At 38.5% G+C, this 27,679-nt stretch overlaps 1 protein-coding gene across 2 annotated transcripts; it reads left to right on the forward strand.

Annotated features, from left to right (window-relative positions):
* Positions 1 to 974: 974 nt before the first annotated feature.
* On the forward strand, positions 975 to 27,679 carry LARP6B (RNA-binding protein). 2 transcript variants are annotated; one of them, XM_010253116.3, is made up of 11 exons: positions 975 to 1,604; positions 7,546 to 7,627; positions 15,379 to 15,473; positions 15,587 to 15,658; positions 16,728 to 16,807; positions 16,900 to 16,999; positions 20,897 to 20,926; positions 26,301 to 26,348; positions 26,436 to 26,504; positions 26,767 to 26,916; positions 27,006 to 27,679. In XM_010253116.3, the coding sequence occupies exons 1-11, from the start codon at positions 1,176 to 1,178 to the stop codon at positions 27,294 to 27,296; spliced, it is 1,446 nt and encodes a 481-aa protein (XP_010251418.1). In that variant the 5' UTR covers positions 975 to 1,175; the 3' UTR covers positions 27,297 to 27,679. The 2 variants fall into 2 exon arrangements, with proteins under 2 accessions (XP_010251418.1, XP_010251419.1); XM_010253117.3 differs by lacking the exon at positions 20,897 to 20,926 and having other exon boundaries at positions 978 to 1,604.

Raw genomic sequence — 27,679 nt, forward strand, 5'->3', positions numbered from 1 at the left:
GAGGTCCATTAAGTAGTCTTATGTCATTCGAGTGAGTGAGTTATGACCCGAAAATGGAAATGTTATGGCCACCGGTTTTCGGGTTAACGGTTCCACTATCCGTTTCGAATGGATGGCTTGTTCTGACAACGAAAATTAAAAAATAAAAAATGGCCAAAAACCATTGAACAGGTCAACAGGTTAACGGTTCGACCACTTGGGTCAATGAATCGTTGACCGATTCAACGGTTTTTTGCTAGGGGTTAGGATTGGGGTAAAACAGAACTGGTTGCCTAGACGATTCCCAATTAAAAAAGAAAATGGACGACCTCTTTTGACAAAAAAGAGTATAGGCAAAAAATTGAGTGTGTGAGGTCCATTAAGCAATACCACACATGTTATGTCATTCGAGTGTGTGACTCATACGACTTGAAAACAAAACCGTTATGGCCACCGGTTTTCGGGTCGACGGTTCGACCCTTTGGTTCGAACGGATGGCTCGTTCTGACAAAAAAAAAAGACAAAAAACCATTGAATGGTCAATAGTTCAACCGCTTGGGTCAATGGATTATTGACTAATTCAATGATTTTTGGCCATGAACCGAGGTTAGGGTAAAACGGAATTAGTTGTCGGGATAGTTCCCAATTAAAAAAAATAAAAAAATGGCAAAAAATCATTAAATGGATCAATGGATCAATGATTCGACCACTCAAATCAATGAATTATTGACCGATTTAACAATTTTTTACAGAGATCGGGTCAACGGATCAACAGGTCGACACTTCCATTCCAAGCCCGTATATATAGATTTGAAAAGGTCTAATTGGTTTGACGGTTCGGTTCTACCGGATAGATCCGACCCATCGACAGCTCTATATGATCTGGTTAACTATCAGAGGTCGCTGTTGGTGGAGATATCAAGATTCTAATCCAACAGTTTTAACATAGGGACTACAACTCAATATTTATGCTCATGGCCTATTCGCTACTTCCCTTTTGCCCAACAGTTGCAGTCTGTGAGACTGTAAGTAGACACACACAGACACTCTCTTTCTGTCTCACAACTATAAATTGTTTGTTGAATTCCATCAAAACGAGAAATCCTCTCCATTTTCTCCGCTCGGACGGGCTCCGTCTCCCAGCGGTCTGCATTCCCCCGACCCAAAACCCCTTTAGATCTCGTAAAACCCCAAACATGGCTCAAGACTCGCTTGCAGAAACCCTAGAATCTTCGGTCGTTTTGAATGATCGAGAGGCCGGCGACCGATCACCGGCCGATTGCATTCACTCCGATGCTTCGCTCTCGCGAAACGTCTCCTTTAGTCGGCTCAATGCCGGGGCGCCTGAATTCGTTCCTCGGATGCCGAATCGGGCCGATCTGCATCAGCCGCGGCTGTTGATTCCTCAAGGCCCGGCTCCAATTCACGTATTTCCGTCGCCGAATTCTCCTTTTCATATTCCGATACATAATCACGTTGGGGTGCCGAATCATGTTCCATATCAGTACTATAGTGGGTTTGGAGAACATGAGGTTGTTCAACCCCAAGTTCCTGTAGATCCGGATCCTGCTCCTGTTACTAGAAATGGTCTTTCTGAGGAAGCTACTCATAAGATTCTAAACCAGGCAAGGTTTTCCTTTTTTTTCCTTTTCAATGAAATTCTACTTATTTTTTTTTTCTTGAATTGCTTTGCTGTCAGTCTGTCACATCAGACACTACTTTTGGAGTTGTTTATTTGATTCGTTGAACAAGTTCAGTTTCTTTCTCTCATTAGATAATTTATTCAGAAGCACAAGCATTGTTTTTGAGGAATTGAACTAATTTAGTGGATTCAGTGCTTGGGAAAAGAACAATTGAGTGGTCATATCCGTGCGCCTGCTGAGTGCCACAAATCCTTTCTTGCTCTTTCCCCGCATCCACATTCGGCTTTAGTTAAGTGTGTGAGGTTGTCCAAGGAATATATCTGGATTTATTTCATTTTTTTTTTGATCAGCAACTCAGAAAATGAATCCATTAATAAAATAATGAAGCACAACAAGAAGTTGTGAAGGATACAAATAGACACCCTGTGTCTAAACCCCAAGAATTACAACTGAGCCCAAAACATAGACCGTCTTTGTACTCCTTGCTTAGCAAGACCATCTACCAAACAGTTGGCAGATATTCTAACCCATTGTACTTGAATGGACATGTCCCTAGAAAGCAATTTGAACCTCCTAAGGTCGTTCCTTAGATGCCAAGAGACTTCTTCCCCTTCCTTTAACCAGTCCACCACTACTTTGGAATCTCTTTCAATGATTAGCCTTTCAAAACCCAACTCATTGGCTTTCTCAAGACCAAAGACGGCTGTCAAAAACTCTGCTGTAGCCACATCATTTTGCCCTGAAAAGAAGGTGCAAATATTACCTTCCTCATCCCTAATCACCCCTCCAATTCCAGAGAGGCCTGGATTGCCCACACAACTCCCATCAAAATTTAGTTTCAACCAGCCACAAGGCGGAGGTGACCAATCCACTACTGCAATCTGTCTTCTAGCAGAAGAGCCAGCTATAGCCCCCCCCCCCCCCCCCCCCCCAAGATCTGAAAAAATCATCAACTTTAAAGTCTGAGAAAAGAACCGGGGTCTTGGCCCATTGTGCTACTCTTAGGGTTATGACATCATTACCTCAATCATGGCTCCTTATTTCTTTCCTTTTCCCCCAAAATTCTGGAGTCTCTTTCCTCCCAAACTGTCCAAACCACTGCTGCCCTTGTACATTTCCACATCAATCTGCCCCTCCTAATTGGACAGCTACAAGCGTAAGGGCTAAACAACTTTCCCAAGTTAACAGGTGGAAGTGAATTGTAACCAAAAAGTGAAGTGAACCAGTCCCAGATAAAACCAACAAAGGGGCTCTGGACTTTTTTCATAGTTGGAATTGACCAATTTTGTTTGGTAGTTTGTGTTTTCCCTATGGCAATTCTAAAAGTCGATAACCACAAGGAAGAAAATTAGAATGATGTTACTCCATGTTTTTCTTGTTGCAAGACTGGGAGAGATCGACTGCTACTTCCAAGAAAGGCACTGTGAAGTAATTCTTTTAGAATGGCAACGCAACTGTTTGAATTCAAATGGTTGATGTGGCATTAGTTTTTCATAAATTGTATAGAAGATTGAATTGAATAGGGTTGTTAATCATATAATAAAGTTTTTCTTATTTTCAGAAATCTGGCAAATTTTAAAATATATTCTAAAAATTTAAATATGTTTACATAAGAAAGCAGAGTTTACCACTTCTACCCAACACCCTTTAGGTTAGAGAATATATGGTTAAGTCACCCGGGTTTCATCCAAAAGGTTAAGGAGTGGTGGGAGAAAAGTAATCCGAGAGTTAAATGGAAGGGAATGACGTTTCACAAGAAGTTGCTGGATTTGAAGGCTAAAATTAAAGAGTGGAATATTCAATAGTTTGGGAGACTTGAAGAAGAAAGCAAATGGTAATCAATCAAATTGGTTTGAACATGAACAGATTTTTAAATAATGCTTTTAGTTTGAAAGTTATCCATAATTGTTAGTGACTTGACAGACGTTTTCTCCAAGTATGGTGTGCATAGAATTTGTATTTATGTCAGGAGTCTTGTGTAGTTTTCCTTTTGTATTATTTTTTGCTTTCTTCACATAATCCTACCATTCATCAAAGAGTAGGAAAAAAACCATCACCTCAGTTTTGTTAACATTTGATGGATAGGGAAAGTAATTGGTTTTGGTTTTGAGATGGCAAGAAATATCTTCAAAATGGTGTTTTCATGGATGGACAAGTTAGAGGGTATTTTGGTTAAGGAGAGAGTTTAGTACTTCTGGTGTTCATCAGGATGGTTGGGATGCAAATGGTCTTTCTCTAGTTAACCCTTGTAAACCAGTGCCTTCTCTAGCTCTTTGTGTTCAGTGGGTGCCAGGTCTTGTTGGTACTTCAATTTTTATGTAAATTCTATATCCAGCTCCTTGTGTGTGACTGTTTCATTGTCTTACCTTGGTAAAATGGCTTTGGCCACAAGAAGATGATATGATATAAGTGATCTGATCTTTCTTCTTGAACTTTGAAGAAGATTGTAAAACTGCTTTAACTTGAATAGAAGCTAATGGGTAGCTGGCTTCATGTCTAAAATCATTAGTTCAATACCTGTCATCAAATCCTTATCTTCATGGGAGGATCTAGAAAGGTTTAATCAACTGATCATCTTATTTCACTGCTGTTTATGCTAGAACCAAAGAATCATGATTCAATGCTATACTTCTAATTTTCACCTTTTGAAAAAAAAATTCAGTGCTATACTTCTCTAGCTTTGGGTGCTGCTTTGGCTCTTTTTTTTTGCATGGTTTCTGTGAGCTAAAGGCATTTGACAACTAGTATTTGTTTATTGTTCCATCTCTCTCTCTCTCTCTCTCTCTTGCTATGCTTAGATTCAGATTACTTGACAACTATGATTTATTTGTGGAATGTGGAACGTCACAATCATATCATATGAACTTTGTTTGGAGTAATGGTACTTTTATGTAGTCTCTTGGAGACAGAAATTAAGGTGCAAATGGCTTGTGGAAGGAGATGGCAGCGCAAAATACTTTCACTCTTTGGCAAATGGAAGAAGGAAGAACTTGATCTCTAGTTTAGAGGTTGAAGGTTGGGTGGTAACTTTAGAAGAGGAAATAACTCAAACTTTCTTAGAGCATTTCAAATCAATCTTTGCCACCTTAGGAGAGAGAAGTTCGGAAGTGGGGGAGTTCGATTGGATTCATAGTTGTCAAGGCATCGCCTAGGCGACTAAGCTCCCTTGGCTGGGTGCCTCACCCAAATGCCTTGACTTTTAGCAACTAGGTGCCCTTCTAGGCGACTAGGTGCCCGCCTAGATGACTAAGCGCCCGCCTAGGCGACAAAAATGACAAGGCGGGCGCCTTTTATAATGTCATTTATATTGATGTATCTTATTAATGTATGTGTTGATAACATTTTATTTTATGCTATATATATCAATTATACTTTGTTTTAATGTTTTACTATTGAAATTTAAAAGATCAAAGGGTTTTGAGGAGAGAAAAAGAAAGAAAGAAAGAAAGAAGGAAAGAAAGGAAAGAAAGAGGAAAGAAAGAAAGAAAGAGGAAAGAAAGAGGAAAGAAAGAGGAAAGAAAGAGGAAAGAAAGAATAGAATAATAAAGTTCTTTTTTTTTTTCTATTCTCTCTCTCTCTCTAATTAAATAAAATAGAAACTCCATCCTTGTTTTTTTTTTCTATTTTACTTTCTATCTTGAATATTTATCATATAAAGTTAATAATCTTCTTTAGCTGCTAATTAATATGAATTTGCTCTATTAAATACTTATTATAGTTGTATTATTTTTGAAAATAATGAAACCAATACATGTAAAATATTTTTATCTTTTAGATGTGATGATTTGCCACGTTTTTAGAGGAAATTTAATGTTCTTAATAAATAGAATTTCTATTTTTTCAATTAACATACATGCTAATTGGTATATAAAACTAGGAAACTAGCCAAAAGTCAGTTTTTTATATTATAAAACTTTTATCACCTAGGCGACTAGGCGCCCCAATGTTGCCTAGAATCGCCTAGATGCCTTAAACTATGATTGGATTAGGCTACTAGAAGCCTAGGCTGCAGTTCTAGACAGAAGCTTCATTGCAGAAGAGATACATGAAACAATGTTTTCAATGGAAAGATCCAAAGCACCAGGGCCCGATGGTTTCTCAATGGCTTTTTATCAGGACTGTTGGGAAGTTATAAAAAATGACTTATTGGAGGTCTTTGCGGAATTCTATCATAAGGGGGAAGTCTCACCGGGAGAAAATGCCACTTTCCTAGCACTAGTGCCTAAGAAGAAAGAAGCCAAAACTCCAAAGGACTACAGGCTCATAAGTCTTGTCGGTAGCCTATACAAGATCATAGCTAAAGTGTTGGTGGGAAGATTTAAAACTGTGTTGCCTTTGGTAATTTCCCAAAATCGAGGAGCCTTTGTGGAAGGAAGGCAGATAATTGACCAAATTCTAGTGGCCAACGAGTGTGTAGTAGAAAAGAAAAGATAGGGAGGGGTAGGCTTAATTTGCAAATTGGATTTGGAAAAAGCTAATGATATGGTGGGTTATACTTTTCTCATGAGTCTGATGGTAAAAATAGGTTTGGGAGAAAGATGGAGGAAGTGGATTAATGGTTGTATTAACTCAGTACACTTCTTAGTTCTGATCAATGGTGTGGCAAAGGATTTCTTCCCAGTTAAAAGAGGTTTAAGGCAAGGAGATCCTCTTTCCCCTTTCTTGTTCATTCTCATTGCAGAGATCTTGAGTAAATTGATCACTAAGGCTGATATTGAAAGCCAATTCAGAGGGTGGAGAATTGGAAGAAATAGGGTTGTTGTGACACATCTGCAATTTGTGGATGACATAATCATTTTCTGTGAGAGTTGCATAGAGCACAGTACAAGGAATTTGAGAGCCTTAGCTAACCGTTTCCAAAGATTATCAAACCTGAAAGTCAATTGGGGGAAAAGCCGTGTGATTGGGATAAATTTGGGAGAGGAGTACATGTCACTTTTGGCTGAAATTCTAGGTTGTGAGGTGAGAGCTTGGCCCCGTTGGGAGGAAACCCTAGAGCAAAGAGTTTCTAGAAATCAATAGTGGTGAGACCCTTCCTCATATACTACTTTCCTGTTCATTTGTAACTTGTATTTGGGATTACTTATGCTCTCTTTTTGGTTGCAGATGGCTACCCCCTCAGGATGTGGCTAGCCTATTTAACTCCAGTTTCTTAAGGCAATAGAAGAAAAGGGGAAGATGCCTATGGAAAATCACAAGAGCAGCCCTGGTATGGACCATTTGGGAGGAGAGAAACCAAAGAATCTTCCCAGAAAAAAAGTAGGTCAATGGAGGAAATGATTGAATTCATAAGGATCAGATCTGCACATTGGGCTAAAACAATGGAGCTTTTCAGAGATGTTTCCACAAATGACTTATTATGGAAATAGTCTGGAGTGGTACAAACAGATATACACAAAGAAATAGTGATAATGGAATGGAAACATCCAAGGCCAAACAAACTGAAATTAAATTTTGATGGGAGCTCTGGTGGCCAATCTGGTTTCTGCTGTATTTGGGCTACTATGTAGCAAAGATCTGTAAACTTTTTTCAAGCATTAATAAATAACTCTCTGATAAAAAAATGGTACTTTTATGATGTCCTATGGTGAAACAATATTTGTCATTTTGTCTTTGGTACAATGTGCCATGCCATTTTAGGAACTTAATCTTGGAAGTGGTGGTTGTTGGTTCAAATACAGGACAGTGTAGAGCAATGCTTGATCCAGATTCCAAAATATTGTATAACATTTTTTTCCTGGGTTGAAGAGTAAATGCTCAACTATGGTTAAAATGTGGAGAACCGAATCATTTCTTTTTTCTTTTTTGGCACATACATGGATTCTCTTAATTCAATTACTTTTCATTCTAACTTTTAGTTGGGTGTGTTTCTGATATTCATCTTTATCCCTTTCTTGGTGTCTGCTTCAATTATTTTTAACAGGTGGAGTATTATTTTAGTGATGCAAACTTGGCTACAACTGAGCATCTTATGAGGTTTATCAGCAAAGATCCTGAAGGGTTTGGTAAGATATTGTATGCCCAATTTATCACTAGAAAAGTTATGATAAACAGAGAAGCTTTTATGGGAAAAATTTGTCAGTTGTGCTATTATTCATTTAAGGCAATGTGGTTTCTTCATTTACATGCTTTAGACATTTCCTTTTATTCTATGCATTACAGCACACTGACTTATGAGTAGACCTGTTTATGGGTTGTGTTTTGCTTCTTTATAAACAAAAAATTACCAGGCCCGTGCCCAAGCCCTGCCCAACTATCATGCCAAGATCTTGAGCCCAAGCCTGGCCCTATACAAAGCCCGAAGCTCAATCTGGACAGATATTTGTATAATGTAATATTAATAGATTATTAATAATAGGGAAAATCTATGATGCTGGAAAGGCATTGTACGAGAAAGACTTTAACCAATCAACCCCCTCCCCCCATGAATTTTGATGAAAACTCACCTGATTGGTTGCCACTTTTATGATGCTGATTGCTTGGTTGCAACTTTTTTGGTATCATGTCTCCCCCCCATGAATTTTGATGAAAAATCACCTGATTGGTTGCCACTTTTATGATGCTGGTTGCTTGGTTGTAACTTTTTTGGTATCATGTCTTTCCAGCATTGTAGTTGAACCCTTAATAATGTGTTATATATTATTGAATATTCTATATATTATAATATATAATACTTTTTTTGCATAGACAAAAAAGGATGGGTAGAAGTAATAACAAATAATGTAAGCACTAATAATTTAGCAATGGATATGGCTTTAAAAAGAATGGATTGGTGAAACAGGATTCATATAGCTTACCCCATGTAGTTGGGATAAGGCATAAAAGAATGGATGATTATATAATATATATTATATATTATATTTTTTATTATATATAATATCATATAATATATATTATATTTTTTATTATATATAATATTTATCAGGCTGGTTTTAGGCTCGGGTCAGGCTTATTTGGGAAAGCCCAAGCCTGGCCTGAAAAATAGTCAGGCACGGTGTTTAGAGCTAGTGCCCAAGACTGAATCCATGGTCTTAAAACTTTGTCCAAGCATGATATAGAACAGGCCGGGCTGGGCCAGCCCGTCGGGCTATCCAGTCGATGAATAGGTCTCTTATGAGTACTTGGAAGCAAGTATTTTTTGTTCCTGCTGTATGGCCATGTTTGTCAAGGTGACACCTGGACAGGTGCCTAGGCAGATGAGCACCAATGGGGGGTTGCCTCACCCAAGCACCTAGTTGTTTTTTTTTGGAAGGCACTTTATACTATTTTTATGGATTTTAATAGACATTGTTATACTAGGTCATTCATTTATAGGTTTGTAATATTTTCATTTGCTAGGAAAAACTCAAGGAAAAACTTGCTTATCAAACCATAAACGTTGATATTAATTTAAGCCCCAATTAATTGATAGTTTGATGTGGTTGTGTAGACTTGAAAGTTGAAACAGAACAGGTAGCACATGGTATTTGTAGCTGTAGCACAGAGTGAGGTGTGGTAGGGGTTTCAATGCTTAGAAGATATTGTTGCGCACATAATAGATGATTTTTTTGATAGTAAAAATAAACCTTTCATTAAAAAGAAAAAAAGAGATAACAGGAGATAATTGATAAGAAATCACCCAAAAGAAGAGCCAAATCCCCACAGTATCTATCCACATAAACGCAACTTTACTACAAAAAACCAGGACCAAAACACAAATCAAAGCTAACACCACCTTCCAAATACCAAACAATAGCAACACCAAACTTGCTCAAGATGTCAGCATCTTAAAACCACCCTTCGAACTCCACAAACATTGATGGGGTCCAAACTCCACAAACTTTGCTGAAAAATCATCTTGGGTTGGAGAGTGGGCAGAAACAATGTTTCAATCAGTCACCTCCAATTTGTAGATGAATATCATAATTTTTTGTGAAGGGGAAGAACTAGGAGGGTGAGGAATTTAAAAGAATTGATCAAGAAGTCTGAAAGAATCTCAAAATTTAAAATCAATTTAGACAAGAGTTGCATAGCAAGGATCAATACGGGGGAGAATGCCTTAAATTTGGTAGCGGGTTGCTTGGAGCGTCCTATCACCCTTTGGCCTTTGACCTATATGGGTCTTCCCCTAGGTGCCAACACCAAGGAAAGTAGATTTTAGAATCCAATTGTAGAAAGAAGTGAGGGGAGATTGGCTGTGTGGAAAAGGAATTATATCTTGTTGGGAGGTAGGATTACCCTAATAAGATAAACCTTGGCTAACCTACCAATTTACTTTCTCTTTGTTTCTAGGATTCCCCCAAGGGAAGCGAAGAAATTAGAAAAAGTCATGAGGAATTTCCTTTGGGAGCTGGGAGAGGCTAGAAAAGACCACTTAATTAAATGGGATATTCTGTGTAAAAGCAAGGAAGAAGGTGGGTTGGGTATCAGGAATGCGAGCAAGAAGAATATAGCTTTCTTAGGGAAGTTATGGAGGTGGCCATTAGAGAGGGAAAGCTTGTGGCATGAGGTGGTGGATAGGATTCATGGAAGGTTGGAGAGTGGCTAGGATGTTGGTGTATCACATCAGGCTACTTTGGTAGCACCTTGGAAAGCAATCCACAATATCCTTCTTCATTTCCTTAGGTATATCAGGTAGTGTTTTAAAAGGCGTGGGAGGTGCCTTGGAGGCGTGCCTCCAGGCGAGGTGCTCCCAAAACGCCCCGAGGCATATGCCAAAGGTGCTGACACCTCTGAGGCGTATGCCTCGTACTCTTTTTTCATGAGGCATGCTAGAGGCGTATGCCTCGTGTGCCTCATGCACACCTCATATAAAAAGACAGAAAAAAAGAAAAAAAAGGAAAGAAAAGGAAAAGAAAAGAAAGGGAAGGGAAAGAAAAAGAAAGAAAATAAAAAAAGAGAAAAGGAAAGGGAAGGGAAGAAAAGATGGGGGAAATAAAGTGGTCTGCCCCCGACCCCTTCAGCTGGGGGCTTTGCCCCCCTAGACCCCCCACCCCCCATTTCAACTAGTGCTGTGCACCTTTATTCTTCTTAATATAAAAGATTTTTATTAAAAGTAAAGAAAAAATGAGATCCCCCCTTCCTCTTCCTCCTCTTTCTTCCTCCTGAACCCTCCTCTTAAGGAGGCTTATGCCTCCTTGTGTTCGGGAGGCTTATGCCTCTTACGTTTTGAACTACGCTTCACGCTTCTAGGTAGTGGAATGCCTCGCGTCACGCCTCCGCATTTTAAAACATTGATATCAGGTATGATGTTTGTTCAAGGAATTTAATTTGTTTTTGGGAAGACATTTGGATTGGTGACCTGCCTTTAAAGGATTTATTTCCTTCCTTTTCATTTCCTTGTACAAAAATGAGTTGGGTCATAAATGGGAATTTAAGTTTCGAAGGGGATTAAGGGATGAGGAATTCACCTCTATGACAGAGCTTTTGCTTCTTATTTATAGAGTTTATTTTAATTATTTAGAACCTTTTAAATCGGATATTTTGGTGCCCAAGTTCTAAAGGTCTGATTTTGTGCCTCTTTTTTTAATGCCCTAGTCAGTTCCCTAACCCTCAATCTTTCTCCTTGAAGGAGCTTTGGTGTTAGCCTATTCCCCCTAAAATTAGTGCTTTGTGTTGGGAAGTGTTCTATGGGAAAGTAAACACTAAAAGAAGAGACCTTTTTTGTGTATTTTCTCGAACTCGTGCACTCTTTGTAAATCAGATGGTGAATCTTGTTACCTCTTACTAATATCTTGTTCCTTTGTTGCAGATATTTGGGATTGGTTTTTCTTTTTGTTTGGGTGTAGGTGGAACTTGTAAATGGAGATTTAGATACTGTTTGATTCATCTACTTTTGTATGGCCAAAGAGAAAGGAAAGAATAATGTGGAGGTGCATTAGAGCAGTAGTGATTTAGACTTTATGGGAGGAAAGAAATGCTAAAATCTTCCAAGAAAAGAAGAGAAGCAAGCAACAAGTTATGGTTTGTGTAATGACGAGGGTTATACGTTGGCTATTAGCTTTAGATTTATATTGACAATTCTCCTTCGATGATATTTGGAAGAATTGGTATTTAGTGGCTTCTAGTTCAGTGCAGAATGATAAAATACACTTGAATTGGGTACTGCCTGTTGAAGGTTTTTTGAAACTAAATTTTGATGGGAGTAATCAAGGTAACCCAAGTCCTTTTGGAATTGGAGGGGTCATAAGAGAGGAAGGTGATGTAGTAGTGCTTAGGATCGGTGGGTAGTGGGGACTGGGAACCCTTTAAAGGGCTGAACTGTATGCAGTATTACAAGATGTTCAGATTGCAAAAGAGATGAGCTTGGAGAATTTGGTGGTCGAAGGGGGGACTCCAAGGTGGTAGTGGGCTGGCTGAAATATCCGGATTCAATGATATGGTATTATAGGGATGAAACGAAGAAGCTCAAATGGTTAACAAGAAATATGAATCTGGTTATACAATGGGTGGGGAGGGAGGCCAATGCATTGGCTGATTCTTTAGCTAAGCAGGGGGTACTTAGGGATCAGTTGTACTGGGCTCAATTGTAATTTTTGTGCTGTTCTTTCTTTTAGAGTGAGGCTGCACCTCATGCTTCTTGCTGGGCTGCTTGTAACAGTTGCCTATCTTTATTGATTTCAATGAATTTTTACTTATCAAAAATAAAAAAAACAGAAACGTGGGTTCTCAATAAATTTGGGCATGAGTTTTAAAGTGTATGTTTGATCATTTTAACATATTTGTTCAGAGTCTATTACTAATTGTTGAGTTTTGTTTGCATTGATTTATTTTTCCACATTTGACTTTTTTTTTTTTTATCTTTTACGATAATTGTTTCATATATATATTTATTCAAATGAAACTTAAAATTAAAATATATCTGGCGACTTGTAGTCAAATCCATGTAACATAGGCAATGACAATACAACCGGCTATGAATTGTAAATAGAAAAAAAACACACTACCTAAGAGGATAGGTCCTCTTTTGCTTTCTTCTTTCTTTTAAATAAAATTTTTATATACATACATATGTATACTTGTTTACATATGCATGTATATAACTGTGATATTCCTACTCCGTCTAAACTAGAAGATCAATTAGTCATAGTGTTAGCTGACCTAGGAATTCATCAAAACTAGACGTTGATGTGAAAAGTATCTGCTCTATGGCAAGGTGATGTAGAGAACAAGGGAACTTTGAAGGTGAATATTATCCAACCGATCACCAAAAAGCCTCTCTCCATCTCAAGTTGATCCAGACCCAAGGAGAACTTTAGCCTGATCCCTTGTAGCAATGCCAAAATGTTGCATCTGGTCAAATTATCCAAGCCAATTCAATTGGACTTGAACAAACCAATTTGGTTTTGCCTTCGTGCCTTGTAAAGATTCTGACTCTTGAAGGTCATGTGTTTCCTTGAGAAAAAGTTGAGCTTGGTTACTTCAACCTCGGGGGGTGGGGAGGCAGCTATTCATGGTGATCTTTAGCAATCCTCCATATCTCACTATGTCATCAACTAAAACTTCTATAAACCCTCTTTGCTCCAATTCCACAGAATATTCTTGTGGTGATCAAGTCCACATCCACTTAATTATTGAAGCATATTCTAAAAATTCTCTCTTCCCATTTGCTCCATAGAAAAGCTCCCTTGTGCAATTCTATGATATTTCCTCTCCAAATACAGGTTTGGAGGTGAGGAAATTGCTCAAATAAATATGGGGGTTCCTATGGATCCAGAGAATGACATAAAATGGTAGCACAAAATAGCAAAGTCACAAGAAATAATGAGGTGATTCATACTTTTGCTATCTTTGCATACGATAGTGGCATGGCAATAACTTCCAAGGTCTGGAGATGCACATCTGATTAGAAAAATAAGTGCTTAACCTAAAGAAGGCTATTACCCAATGTTGGTACTGGTTATCAGCATTCTTGGTTGGGGTTGTCTGGATACAGATGTAACTTCTGTTAATTTAACTTTAAGCTAGTTCTGATAAAGCCATTGAAACTTGAACCTATAAGCACTGCAAACAGATACCCCTAATTGGAGGGTTATGACTAAAAAGCATGTTAATGATTTTCATTATGAGTATTTTTTTATCAGCAATGCAGAAAAGATTGATTGATTAAAATCAAAAGAGGATGCAACAAGAGTTAGTGAAAACAACTGAATTAAACCATTACATTACACACACCCACCCACCCACCCCACCACCCTATTACAATTGGAGTTTATGAACTCCTTGTTTAGTCAGATCACCCACTAGACAATTAGCAGATCTTCTTACCCATCTTATTTGAATGTTCAAATCTTTTGAGAGCCACTTGAAGCATTGGTTTCATTTCTGAACTGCCAACCCCCCCATCTTTTTCAGCCACCCTACTACTATCTTCAAATCCTCTTCAATGATCAACCTTACAATTCCCATTTCTTTAGCTTTCTGTATCCCCCCCACACCCAATTTCTGAAGGTCCAATGGTGGCCATGTTGTTTCCTTCAAAGTTCCATTTCATCCAACCACCGCTTGGGATATATATATATTCCTAGAGGAAGAGCCAGCTATTGCCCCCAAGTTCCAGAAAATCCTCCACTGTAAAGTCTGAGGAAAGTTTTCGTGTCTTCACCCAATGTGCAAATCTTGGGATTATGATCTCAATTAGTCTCCTTGCTCTTCTCTTTCTCCCCAAATATTCTTGTATTCCTCTCTTCCTAAACTGTCCATATCACTGCTGCCCTCGTACATCTTCACGTAATTCTACCCTGTCTTTTTTTACTGATAACAGTTAGGCAAAACAACCTGCCCAAACTGATAGGGGGTTCCACCTATAACCAAAAAGAAAAGAAAACCATTCCCAAATACCAGTTAAGAGATGGTAATCTACTCACCATTCAACTTGCACAAGAAATACCAGTTAGAGGACAATACCCAGTTTGGTCTTTTCCTTTGCTACAACTGACAAGTATATTTTTTTTTGATAATTCACAACTGACAAGTATTAATGTATCCATGGAAAACTTCCTAGCAGAAAGCATTGATTTTTAGGGGGACCGGGAAACACCACACTCCTTTCACAGGAATGGAAGAAGAAGAGGTGGTGGTTGCAAGAGAAGTAAAAAAGATTTGCAAGAAAAAAAAAACCCAGTAGGACTAAGAGACCACACATGACCATCCCCTCCAGAATCATAAAGAATTAAACCACCCAAAAGTCACAGTAGGCCTTGTTGTATTCAAAGTGCTTATGTTTCTTATTTGATCTACAATGTTTATTCTCTCTTGGGGTGACAGCACAACCAGTATGGTAGGATATTTTTCTGGACCTCCTTGGATTTGATTGAGTTTTACCTCCATGCCCTTGCAAGACTCTATTGTGTGACTGGTCAGTAAGAGGACTCCGGAAGGAGGAACCTACTTCACCGAATAATGTTATCAAATCCCCCATTTAATGTCTTTGGGTTTTTTGAGGCACTACCTAACTAGACAACATGTTCCATCCATTCAAATCTTATGGATCTTAAAAAATTCATTCTTCTGTAGCTGATCTGGACTTCAGGAGACATATGGCATTAGGTAATTTAGGCTTAAGTTCCTAACTAGACAATTTTTTTTTAATTGAGATAAATATATCACGATCTAAGTATTGGCTTTCTGAAGTGAAGATTTGGATATTGGAGGAATATGTATTGGTCTATGTCTTTTTTCTTTTGTTCTGTTCTATTGTTTGTTTGAATTGTTACTATTATTATCATTTATCATTATTAATGTTAGTATAACTAACAAGACCCTGCTTTTTGAGCAGTTCCAATATCAGTTGTTGCTTCTTTCAAAAAGATTAAAGCTCTCATCAGTAGCCATCATCAGCTTGCTAATGTTCTCCGTATGTCATCGAAGCTTGTGAGTTCATTTCTATACTCATGATTGCTTTCATGAACTGCTTGTAACATAGAAAGCTTTGCTGTACTTTTATCCTATCAGTCTCACCTGTTTGGTGCTACGCTATGATACAGGTTGTTAGTGAGGATGGAAAAAAGGTTAGACGCCAACATCCCTTCACAGAGTCAGATGTGGAAGAATTACAGGTATTTGCCATTCACTTTTTGTCCTTGAATTGGGTCCTTCCTCTCAACTTGTAATTATGGATTACATAAATCTGATTACAGCTATACTTGAAGGGTACCTATATGGTCCCTGGAAGGGGAGATATTAGCAAAAGTAGACTGGTTTGATCAGACGATGCTAATTATTTTTATCTGTGCAAATAAGGACCATGCTATTTGAGTTATAATAATATGGACCAATATGTATTTAGGGTTCGTACCTTAATGCCCAGAAGTGAAAACAGGATCTGAAGCTGGAGTTGGAGCAGAACAGTGCTGTCAAGTTTTAGGAGTTTGGATTTTTTGGAGTGTATATTTAGTGTATTACTTTCACCAACACACACACAACATAATAAAGATAGTAACATTATCCAAGTCTTATATTTAATAGATGACTTTGAAGGTTGTAAAACTCTATGAAAGGGGAATTTCGAAAATCCATTCATTTTACCAAACAGTTGTCTATTTTTTGTTAAATAATTAATATTTTTTTGTGTGCATATATAATATCAATGCATAAGAGAGGGGATGTAGGTGGAGCAAGAGCTAGGGGGTTTTGGCCAGAGACTGTGAGGGTGGGGGGGGTGCATGGTTGATTGGTTTGGGGCTGTTCTGTAAGGAATCAGCTCCAAGCTTGCTCAACTCACTGGGACATTGTCACCAATGATGGTTTTGGGCACTAAAGCTTGTTCTGCTAGAAGTAGAGCAAGGTTCAAAATTTCGATACGATTATTGGCAAGCCTCCGATATCTAAATACAGGGGCTTTGACCACTTTCAGGGGGTAGGTAGGCTTAAGACTAAGCCCCCGACCAATTAAAAAAAACTAAAAAAGTTGTGGTACTGAAACACCCAATATGCAAATTCATGCGTATTGGGTGTATCAATACTTGAAACCTTGAAAGTAGAGTATTATGTCTAGCACTTTTACTACCGAATACATACCTTTGAGTACGTAGCTTTTCTTGATTTCTATTATGCATTCCTTTTGGTATACATTACACTTGATGTAGGTTTTCTTGATTTCTGTTATGAATTCCATTTGGTGTGCAGTCACGTACTGTTGTTGCTGAAAATTTACCTGAGGATCATTCCTTCCAAAATCTCATGAAGGTTTTCTCTGCTGTTGGGAGGTATCAAGTTTATTATCATAGGGAACCAATCATCTTTCTTTATTGATAAGCATCTTTGGATATTAATTTTGTGAGATGATTATTTGTTCTAGTGTGAAGACAATTCGTACCTGCCAACCTCAGACCTCCAATGGTGGGAGTTCTGCATCATCTAGATCAGCAAAGTTGGACAACATGCTTTTTAGCAACAAGGTATGTACTTTCATTATAAAACCGACTAGAAAAGGTATGCACTTATTTGCACTCTGAGGTTATTCAATGTTTCTAAGGTTTTGAGTCTAGTTGTTGTTGAGGGTGCATGTAGCTTGGTGTTTTACAGAATATAGATGTATTCAAACTTGTTAGGCCTGTTCCTGTCTGGTGAATTTGAAACTATCTACTGCCTTAATGTAGGTAGGGCTGTAATCGGATTGGCTTCAGCAAAATCCGAATCCGATTCAATTATTGAAAACTTTCATCCGAATCTGATTGAAATTGATTGGATTTGAAGACTCGGATCCAAATTCGAATCCTAATGGTCTCGGATCCAATTCAGATTTAATCCGAGTCTGCTTTTATTTTTTAAAATACAAAAAAAGTTAATTATTTTTCAACTTTTATATATAATAAATTAATGTAAATATAATATACTGAAGTTAGTATATGTAAATTTATATATAATATAATATAAAAAAAATATATATATATTTTACTTTTAAATATAATCATATAAAATTTATATATTAAAATCAGGAAATAGTATAACATAATTGGATTCAGATTTTAATCAGATCGGATGGAGTCAAATCTGAATCTGATGTGATTATTAATCGGATGCAGATTACAATATCCAAATCCGATCTGATTACATAAACACATCATCTGAATCTGATATAATCGGATCGGATGCCGAAATGGGCTGCGGATTTTCGGGTATCATTGACAAGCCTAAATATAGGCCATGGCAAAAGGTGTGCAAGGATATTAAATACATTCTTATATGCATGGGGAACATTGAGATTGTATTACTTTCATTGAATTCCCTTCATCCCCCAAATGCACAGCCCTACCATTTCCAAACAATCTTGAGTTACTAGCTATTTTAGTTCATCTGATGAAAAAGGTTACCTCTCTCCTTTTCTGGTCATGTTGCTTCCTAATATGTTTGATATTAGCAGTCATTTGTGTGATGCATGGATTTACATTAGCGAGGATCTTTTTTTCCCAAGGTTTTTTAGTGAAAAGAGTTGAACAAAAATGGAAATCTTTGACTTGGTGAAAATTAATTAAAGTGGCACATTGGGTGGACCCTAGAGAATTTCCAAGGTTTCTCAACAAATGACATTTTGAGAACTTGGAAGGAAGTGGCTTCGTCGGCTCAAGCCAAGGAAAGAGTAAATATGGGATGGAGTCCCCCAACAACCATCTTTGTTAAACTCAATTTTGATGGGAGTTGTATTGGTAGTTAGGTTGCAGTTGGGCTGAGAGTAGACGTGTAAATCGGGCCGTGCCGCTTGCGGCCCGGACCGACTTTGGACCAGCCCAGCACGATGGCACACGGGATGCGCCAGGCCCGACACAATTGTATGGGCTGTGATGGGCCTGGGGTTTTAGGTCTGCGGGCTGGGCCGGCCCGACCCATATATATTATTTATATAAATTATAATTATATAATAATATATAACATATAATATATTAATAAAATAAATAATTGTTTTCAATTTTATTATACTAACTTATTTAATTATTGTATATATAAGCAATTGTGTACATCAAAATTCATATAAAATTGAAATTTTAAGTTTTTTTTTTCAAAATTTTTAAATAAATAGCTTTGGCCCGGTCTAGCCCAAGGCTCGACCCACAGACTAGCCTGGCCCACAGCACGGACCCGCATGGCTTGGGCTGTGGGCCGTGGCGGGCTGACCCCCTAAGTTATCCCAGGGGAGGGTGGCACAGCCCGGCACGGCCCGTTTTACACCTCTAGCTGAGAGGGGTGTTCAGAGACACAGAAGGGAAGGTTTTAGCACTGTATTCAGGGCCATTAACAAATGGTAATGCATTGACAGCAGAGCTGTGTGGATTAGTTACTCCATGGGTTAAAATTTGCTAAGGAATTCGATTTCCACAACTTGGAGGTGGAAGGGGACTCTCAGGTGGTCATTTCATGGACAAGATGCAGCTCCTGAATCCCATGGGTCTATAGACATACTTGGGGAATAAAAGCATATCAAGTGGGCGGAATGTTGTCTTTAAATGGGTCAGAAGATCAGCAAATAGGACGATGGATGTTTTGGCCAAATAAGGGACAGCAAGGCAGCAAATGTTTTGGACAAAATTATAAATTATAAAGTGTCTTAAGGTTGAAAAACTCACCTTTTGTAATACATGAAATTGATATTAATAATCTCTTTTTACTGATAAAAAAGGATCTTTTTCTCCCTAGAAGTAACGCTTGTAATGCATGGGGTGGCACAAATATATTTGACTACACCATGCCTCATATGAAATATAAAGGCCAGGAAGCTAGCATATCCTCCCTGCTTGTGCCCAAGCTGGCATGGGCACTTCATTAGTTGTTCGTGTGCACTCTCATCATTTCATAGCCTCTTTATAGTCATTTCATATGTGTTTGTCCATGTGCATACACAAACACAGCATGTTGGAGATGTGTGCGATCTTTCAACTGGTCATGTCATGTGAGGGGAAATAAGGGTATTATGGGCCAGATGGTCCAACCAATTCTTGGGATGGATTTTAGGTCTGGAGAAAGTTGGTGAGGCTTCAAGAAGTCGGCAAAACAGAAAAGACGCTAGGGAGAAGGAAGAGGTTGATGTGGAACCTGACATTGAGGCATGATTTGCAGAGTTGGAGAAGGATGGGTTTGATTGAGATGGGGAGAAGGAAGAGGGTAGTGAGTCATGGTGAACTTAATGGTTTGGGAGGAGAATTAGAGATGAATTACTCAGGAGATGTTATAGAGGTGTTTGTGGGCAAATTAGGGGTAGATTTGGGATGGAAAAAGGGTTGTGCAAGCAGCTGAAGAGGTTACCATTGATGAGAATTCAGTGTAGATATGGAAAAAACTTAAAGAAACAAATATGGGCACTTTTTTCATGTCACTAAAGTCCTTCATTGTCTGAGGGTCTTTTGGGGGTAGCTTCCTGTAATAAAAATCAGAAAGGTGAGGAGAAGAATAATTCTGTTGATAAAATTCAGATAAAGATTAAGGAGAGTAAGTCGGAAAAGAGTTTTGATTTTCAAGGTAAAGGAAATAGATGGGGAAAAGGATGATAAGAACCAAGAGGAAGATGATAAGGGGATTTTTGATAGAGCGAGGGAGATAGAGAGAAGGTTGATCTGGAAAAAAATTGTTGAAACGGGGGTCCAAGTAAAACATTAGGGCTGCATTGCTTGGAAGGGGAGGAATTTGCAAGAAAAAAGTTAATGGAATTGGACTTTTGGGTGGGGACTTATCAGTAATCACCTCTTATTGTAATCTCTTTTCTTTTATTAGCAAAATAATGGCACAAACACAACATGAATTTAAGTAATGAAGAAAAAAAAAATAATCTAGATTAGTTTTGAAAGTAAACAATTGGCAATAATTCAATTGTACATGTATGCTGATGCATGTCAATGGATGTCACGGATAATTCAGTTTGTGCATTAAACAGATGGCTATGTGTACATTGAATAATTGTTGTTTATAACTTGTAATATGAGTCTGTGTGGAACATCTTTGGAAACTATCTAAAACTGTATACTGTATTTTTTTTTTTTGTATAAATAGTGATGCACTATTTATCAATAAAAAAGTGATGCACTTTTCTACACAATTTACTGAATGCACTACAACTTTTAACTTCCAATTGGAAACAAAAAGTGAAAAGGGGGGCGTGTAATCTCAAGTGCTTCTGTCCTTGCACCCTTGTCCATCTCATGTAACAATCACCATGATTTGGTGACTGCATATGTTGATAAAGGCTGCAAGTGGTTTTACCATGGAACTTTTAATTCCCGTCAGTGTATATCTTCATTTTTTACTGTGCCTATTTGAACTTTGGTCTCTACAATCATATCTGAATTTTAAAATGTCATAATTGTCAGGCTATCATGGCAACAGGCCATTGTCAAAAGGTGACTATAATACAAATCTCCCTATATGCTCTCTCTTTAATACTAAAAAGAAATGAAGATTGGATTTACATATACTATACATCTGAAAGAAATAACTTCTTCCAGAAATAACTTCTTTCAGGCATTTTCTGTTCCATTCTTGTTAATGTAAGAGGGAAGATGCTCTGTCTTGCACTTGTGATGGCTTAATGAGAAAAGAGAGTCTTAGGGCAATCTATTAGAATAGGAGAATATTTAGGAAGGTATAATTAGGGGAAAAGAGAAATAATAGATGTTAAGGGAGAATAAATGAAAGATTTTTGGGTTTGGGTAGAAGGAAATGCATGTTTTGAGTGGAGTGTGGTGAGAGGGAAACTTCTTTAATTGAAAGAGTGTAACATGAAATGAAGGTGGCTATTTATAAAAAAAAAATGAAGGTGGCTCTTTGAGAAGTCATGGAGAGTTTTGGAGATATGCCAATTTGCAAGATAGGAAATCCACAATTTATTATTCAAATCTAAAGAATTGAAAAAAAAATTAAGGGGTTTGAAGTGGCAAGGATGACCAAGGTGATTGTTAAAAGGAATTGAGAGAACCATGGCTCTTTTTAATTTTATTTTTATTTTTAAAATCTTGTTTCTCAATTTTTACTATTTCATGTATTTGCTTTTTATGTTTTTTCTTTTTACTTAGACAGATGATGGAAGTTATAGAAATCAATTTAGAGTAGGATGGTCGAAAGGGAACATAGAAGTTGCTGAGGGATTGTAGGAGAGAAAGAAGGAAATAGGGCCTATTTCTTTAGCTGGATCTGATAGAGCTTGAAAATTGAAATAGGACAGTTGAAAGGGCATGTAAAGACCAAAGGGTGGGAGTTGGTAAGGGTATTGTCCTTTTGTGTGGGGGAACTGTGAAAATATCTAAAAATGAGGTGTCCTAGGCATTATTTTCTCTTTTTTAATTCCAAACAAAGGAAGAAAATTTTGAGGGGGTTGGGAGAGGTAGAAAATCCAACACAAAAATCATCCAGGCAAATATAAATGTTGTGTGCATTGATATTCTAAGTAACAGTTTTGGCACCTTTAACATCTGTAATTCTGTATTGATCTACTTGTGTGCCACAAAATAGCAAGTGTAAAATACCATGGATACAGGCAGAGGAGTGAGTTGGATTGTGAGAGGATTGGGGAATGCAAGAAAGAGGGTGTTAATAAAGGAGCTACTGAGAAAAGAAAATCCAGATATACTCCTAATTCAGGAATCTAAGCTCATGACATTTAATAGTAGGTGGGCCAAAAGTGTATGGAGAGCAAACGACATCAGTTGGGCAATGAGTCCCTCATGGGGAACTTTTGGAGGAATAGTGACTTTGTGGAAAAATGAAGTTGTTGAAGGAGTTGAAGAATTGATTGGAAAATTCTCAGTTTCTGGTAAATTCAAACAGGTGGGCGATGGTTTGAATGGGTATTAACTAATGTATATAGCCCCGATGGATACAGGCAGAGGAATGAGTTGTGGGAAGAGCTAGGAGACATAAGACGATTATGGGAAGGTCCTTGGTGCTTAGGAGGGGATTTTAATGTAATTAGATTCACTAAGGAGTGTGACAAGATGCGCAAAGAAACACTACAAGTATGAGGAAAGTCAATGAGTTTATCAATGTGTTTGAGCTCAAAGAACTGAATCTGTCGCATAGTCGATTTACTTGGTCAAATCTCCAAGCTGATCCAATTTGTTCAAAATTAGACAGATTTTTGTTTACTACTGATTGGGAAGAATATTGGGGAGATCTGATGTCAAGGACACTCCTAGGGTCACCTCTGATCATTGGCCAGTTTTGATAAATAAGGTGGATCCTAAGAATAGAGGACCTATCCCATTTAGATTCGAGAAGATGTGGCTATCCCATCCAGGTTTTAAGGAGAAAGTGAAAGTATGGTGGGTAGCAAGTGATCCAAGGGCTAATTGGGAGGGTATGAAATTTCAGTGGAAGCTGAAGGAGTTGAAAATCAAAATCAAAGAGTGGAATATTCTCCAATTTGGGAGGCTTGAGGAAAGAAAACAACATTTGATGATTCATATTGAGGAGCTAGATGCAAAAGAAGAACAAGGTGAGTTTGGGGAAAGGGACAAGGAGCTTAGGTGGGAGTTGAGGAAAAGCCTGGAGGATGTTCTCTTCAAAGAAGAAATTAGCTGGAGACAGAAGTCCAGACATAAGTGGGTAAAGGAGGGAGATAGAAACACAACATTTTTTCATGCTGTAGCTAATGGCAAGAGGAAGAACTTGATATCCAAGCTAGTGATAAATGATGCAATATTGACTCAGCAGGAAGAGATTGAAGGGGTCTTTGTGGACCATTTTAAATCAATCTTTAGAAGGCCTATGTCGAGCAGATTACAGTTGGGGGTTTGGAGTGGCCAAGACTACCGGAAGAGTCAAGGGTGTGGTTAGAGAGAAGCTTTGAATTAGAAGAAATAAGGGTAGCCATATTTTCAATGAATAGATCTAAAGCACCTGGTCTTGATGGTTTTACGATGGCTTTCTATCAAGACTACTGGGAGATTCTGAAGGATGACATCCAAAAAGTGTTTTCTGAGTTCTTTGAAAGGGGGGTGATTAATCCAGGCCTCAATTCCACATTCTTGGCTTTAATCCCAAAAAAGGGAGATGCCTGTCACCCCAAAGAGTTTAGACCCATTAGCTTGTGATTAATCCAGGCCTCAATTCCACATTCTTGGCTTTAATCCCAAAAAAGGGAGATGCCTGTCACCCCAAAGAGTTCAAACCCATTAGCTTGGTACACAACCTTTATAAAATCATTGCTAAGGTGCTTTCTCGGAGGATTAGAGAAGTCCTACCCTTAATAATTTCCCCAAATCAAGGTGCCTTTGTGAAGAGTAGACACATTGTGGATCAAATCCTGATTGCAAACGAAAGTGTGGAAGACTTCAAAAGAAGTGGGAAGAAGGGGATAGTGTGCAAATTGGATCTTGAAAAGGCATATGATATGGTGGATTGGTCACTTCTACTGGAAGTCTTAGAGCCTTTTGGATTTGGGCAGAAATGGTGCAAGTGGGTGAAAGGATGTATTAGGACTTGCCACTATTCCATCTTAGTGAATGGGAGGGTGGTAGATCATTTCCAGGCTACCAAGGGTATCAGGCAAGGAGACCCCCTTTCTTCTTTTTTGTTTACTCTAATTGCCGAAGTCCTAGGAAAACTCATTGTGAGAGTAGACTCTAGAAATTTGGTGAAAGGTTGGAGGGTAGGAAGGAATAAGGTCCCAGTAACACATTTACAGTTTGCTGATGATACAATTCGTTTTTGTGGTGGGGAGGAGGTGAGCTGGGTGAGTAACCTAAAGCAAGTGATCAATGTTTTTGAAAAGGTGACTTGTCTTAAAGTTAATTTGGACAAGAGCTATGTGATTGGCATTAATTTGAGTGAAAGTGAGGTGGAGGATAGGGCCCGCACTTTGGGATGTGAGATCGCACAATGGCCGTTGATCTATTTGGGGCTGCCACTAGGGGATAATCCAAGTAGAAAGAGTTTCTGGAACCCGATGATTGAGAGATTCACTAAGAGGTTAGCATCTTGGAAGAAAAATTACCTATCCATGGGAGGCAAAATAACTCTGATCAAATCGACATTGGCAAATCTGCCTGTGTACTTTTTGTCGGTGTTTAAAATGCCTGGAGGAATTTGTGGGATTTTGGAGAAATCAATGAGAGACTTCTTATGGGAACCAGGAGAGGAGAAAAAAGATCATAGGGTTAGGTGGGATATAGTTACCAAAACCAAAAATGATGGTGGGCTTGCTTTAGGTAACTTGTAGAAAAAAAATGAAGCTCTGTTGGGGAAATGGCTTTGGAGATTGACTTTGGAAAGGGATAAATTACGGGCTCAAGTAGTCTTAAGTATTCATGGGCAAGCGGCGGATGGCTGGGACTCTGGAGCTTCAGTTAGGGCTACGAGAGCTTCTTCTTGGAAATCAATTCCTGCCATCCTTCCTTCTTTCCTTCCTCTAATGAGGTATGATATGCGCTCTGGTAATCTTGTGAAATTTTGGGATCATGTTTGGGTGGGAGACATTTTGATAAAGGAGCTCTTCCCGTCCTTGTATTCTCTATCACGTTTTAAAAATGAGCCAGTCTCCACTTTCTTGACCTCTTCTAGTTCATCCATTGATTGGAATTTGGGTTTTAGAAGGGCCCTTAGAGACCCAGAATTGAATCTCATTGCTGACCTGCTAAAAATCCTTGAGGGGGTGACTATTGATCCACTCAGGAGGGATAGTAGGATTTGGACTCCTCCCAGAGTTAGCGCATTTTGTTGGAAAGTTTTCCTTGAAAAATGTAACACTAGCGACTTCAAAGAAAAAGGCCTAATTGGTGTTTATCCCCATACTGGTGCATTCTTTGTAAGAAGAATGGTAGAATTGTTATCTCTTAATAGTTTCTTGTCCATTTGTTTCAGAAATCAAGTGTTGTTTTTTGTACCTTTTTGGATGCAGGTGGACCCCTCCCTCAAATGTACAAAGCCTATTCAATTCTACTACTGTTAGGGGGTTGAAGAAGAGAGGGAAAATTCTATGGAGATGTGTAAGAGCAGCTGTATGTTGGACAGTTTGGGAGGAAAGGAACCAACAGACCTTTCATGGGAAAGAAAGAAATAAAGGTGTAGTTACTGAATTAATTTCCATAAGGGTGATTCAGTGGGCTAAGACTTTGCACATTTTTGAAAACTATTCAGAAGGAGATATCATCAGGAAGTGGAAAGAAGTGGCTTGGTCAGTTCCAAGGAAGAATGTAATTCACCCAGTTTGGTCCCCACCAGCTTCAGGGTTCACTAAATTAAACTTTGATGGAAGCAGCGAAGGAAATCCAGGTCTGTTGGGGTATAGGGGGAGCTGTCAGGGATGATGAAGGTCGAATTATCACCTTGTATTCGGGTCCTGTTGGCTGGGGGGGACTCTCTTAGAGCTGAAATGTTGGCTGTTATGGAAGGGTTAAAAAGAGCTCAAGAATTAAATATCAGAAACCTGATAGTGGAAGGTGATTCTAATTTGACTATCAACTGGTTAATGAAAGGTGATTCTAGTTTGTGGATGTTTCTGAATGAAAAGAAGAAAATTAGATATCTCATACAAAATATGGAAGTCAAATTTCAGTGGACTAAGAGGTGTGCCAATTCCTTGGCAGATTCATTGGCTAAACAAGGGGTGGGAAGAGATAATTTGTTCTTGGCAACATTGTAATCTTAAATGTTCTCTTGGGAGGGTTAAGAGTTTTTACCCATCCCTTTGTATTTTTCTATATTATTATCTCTTAATAAAAGTATTTGTTATTTATCAAAAAAAACCATGGACTTGACAAGTCTTTGTTTCTTTTGTAGTTGCATGCGTTTGTGGAATATGAGACTGTTGAACTAGCTGAGAAAGCTGTAAGTATTCATCGTTTCTGGACTTCTTAAAGTAATATTTTCTATAACTCCATCTGACAAGCTGGAATCTGTTTTTATGGAGGGAAGATTACTGAGCTAAATGATGAAAGGAACTGGAGAAGTGGACTCCGAGTGCGGCTACTGCTTAGGCGCACGGTATTTTCCTTGAATGCTTATTTATTCAAAATGCATCTGAAATTCAGTCAAAGTCATTCAAGTTCAACGAACCAAATTTATTGTTTCTTTCAGGAAGCTTGTTCTTTCCTCAATATCTCTGAGAAATTGTTTTTTTCCGGTGAACTATTCTTGCTTGAAATTAGACAAATCTGAGAACTAGTTGTGCTTCGACTAGCTTAATTGAGTTACATTAGTCTCCAAGAATTTGATATATGTATATATATATATTTTTTAAATCCAGCCAAAGTCTGCACAACCACGAGGGAGAAAGGCTGGACATGAAGGTGAAGGGAACTATGAGGAAGATGATGTGAGCACATCCGAGCAACCAAACGAGAAGCAATGTGAGGATTCTTATCAACCATCGGATTCAGCAGCGCATGAACTCATGGTAAGGGGCTTCTGGTTGGGTGTTGGTTGAGATAAGTATGTGCCATCAAGTTTTATCCTGACTTTCCTGAGTGGGTTTTATATGGACAGGGAGAGGAAGTTGTCAACGACAAGGAGAGTAGTGGGCCGAGGAGAGGGCGAGGGCGTGGGCGGGGCAAAGGGCGTGGGCGGGGTCAATACCATGGTAACCGAGCAACAAACCATGCGGGTGGTTGTGGTACTTCTCCCACTAGTTCTCCAGTTCAAAACGAGCAGCCACCTCAAACCAAACAACCCCCAGGGCCCCGCATGCCAGATGGAACAAGGGGATTTGCCATGGGCCGAGGGAAGCCACTTGTTTCCAGTGCTTCTGCTGCTACTGCTACACCTGCATCATCATGAGTTCTTCTCCAAGTCCAAAGTCCAAACCAAATGGGGCGGCGGTATTCGTGCGTTGAGTCATAGGGGGGAGGATTGTATTTGGTCTATTTCTATTTAGTGTTGTTGATGGCAGGGTTTTTAGAGGGAGCTGTCAGTCAATTGTTTGTGGTTGGGTATGGTTGTTCAGTATTTTTTAGTTTTTATGTTGTTGGAGGTGTCTGAAAGAATAGCTAATGTGGTTCAGTTAGGGATGTTTATTATCTGCTTTGTTGGTTTATTGATGTAAAAAGAAAAAAAAAGGTTAATGGAGGAAAGCCTTGTATACGGTATACCTAATACATATGTAATTGAATAATCTACTGTCTACACCCCAAATTGGATCAACTCTACCTCTTACAGTCTTA

Source organism: Nelumbo nucifera, chromosome 7, assembly GCF_055504915.1.
Source record: "Nelumbo nucifera cultivar China Antique chromosome 7, China Antique-T2T, whole genome shotgun sequence".
Lineage (NCBI taxonomy): Eukaryota > Viridiplantae > Streptophyta > Magnoliopsida > Proteales > Nelumbonaceae > Nelumbo > Nelumbo nucifera.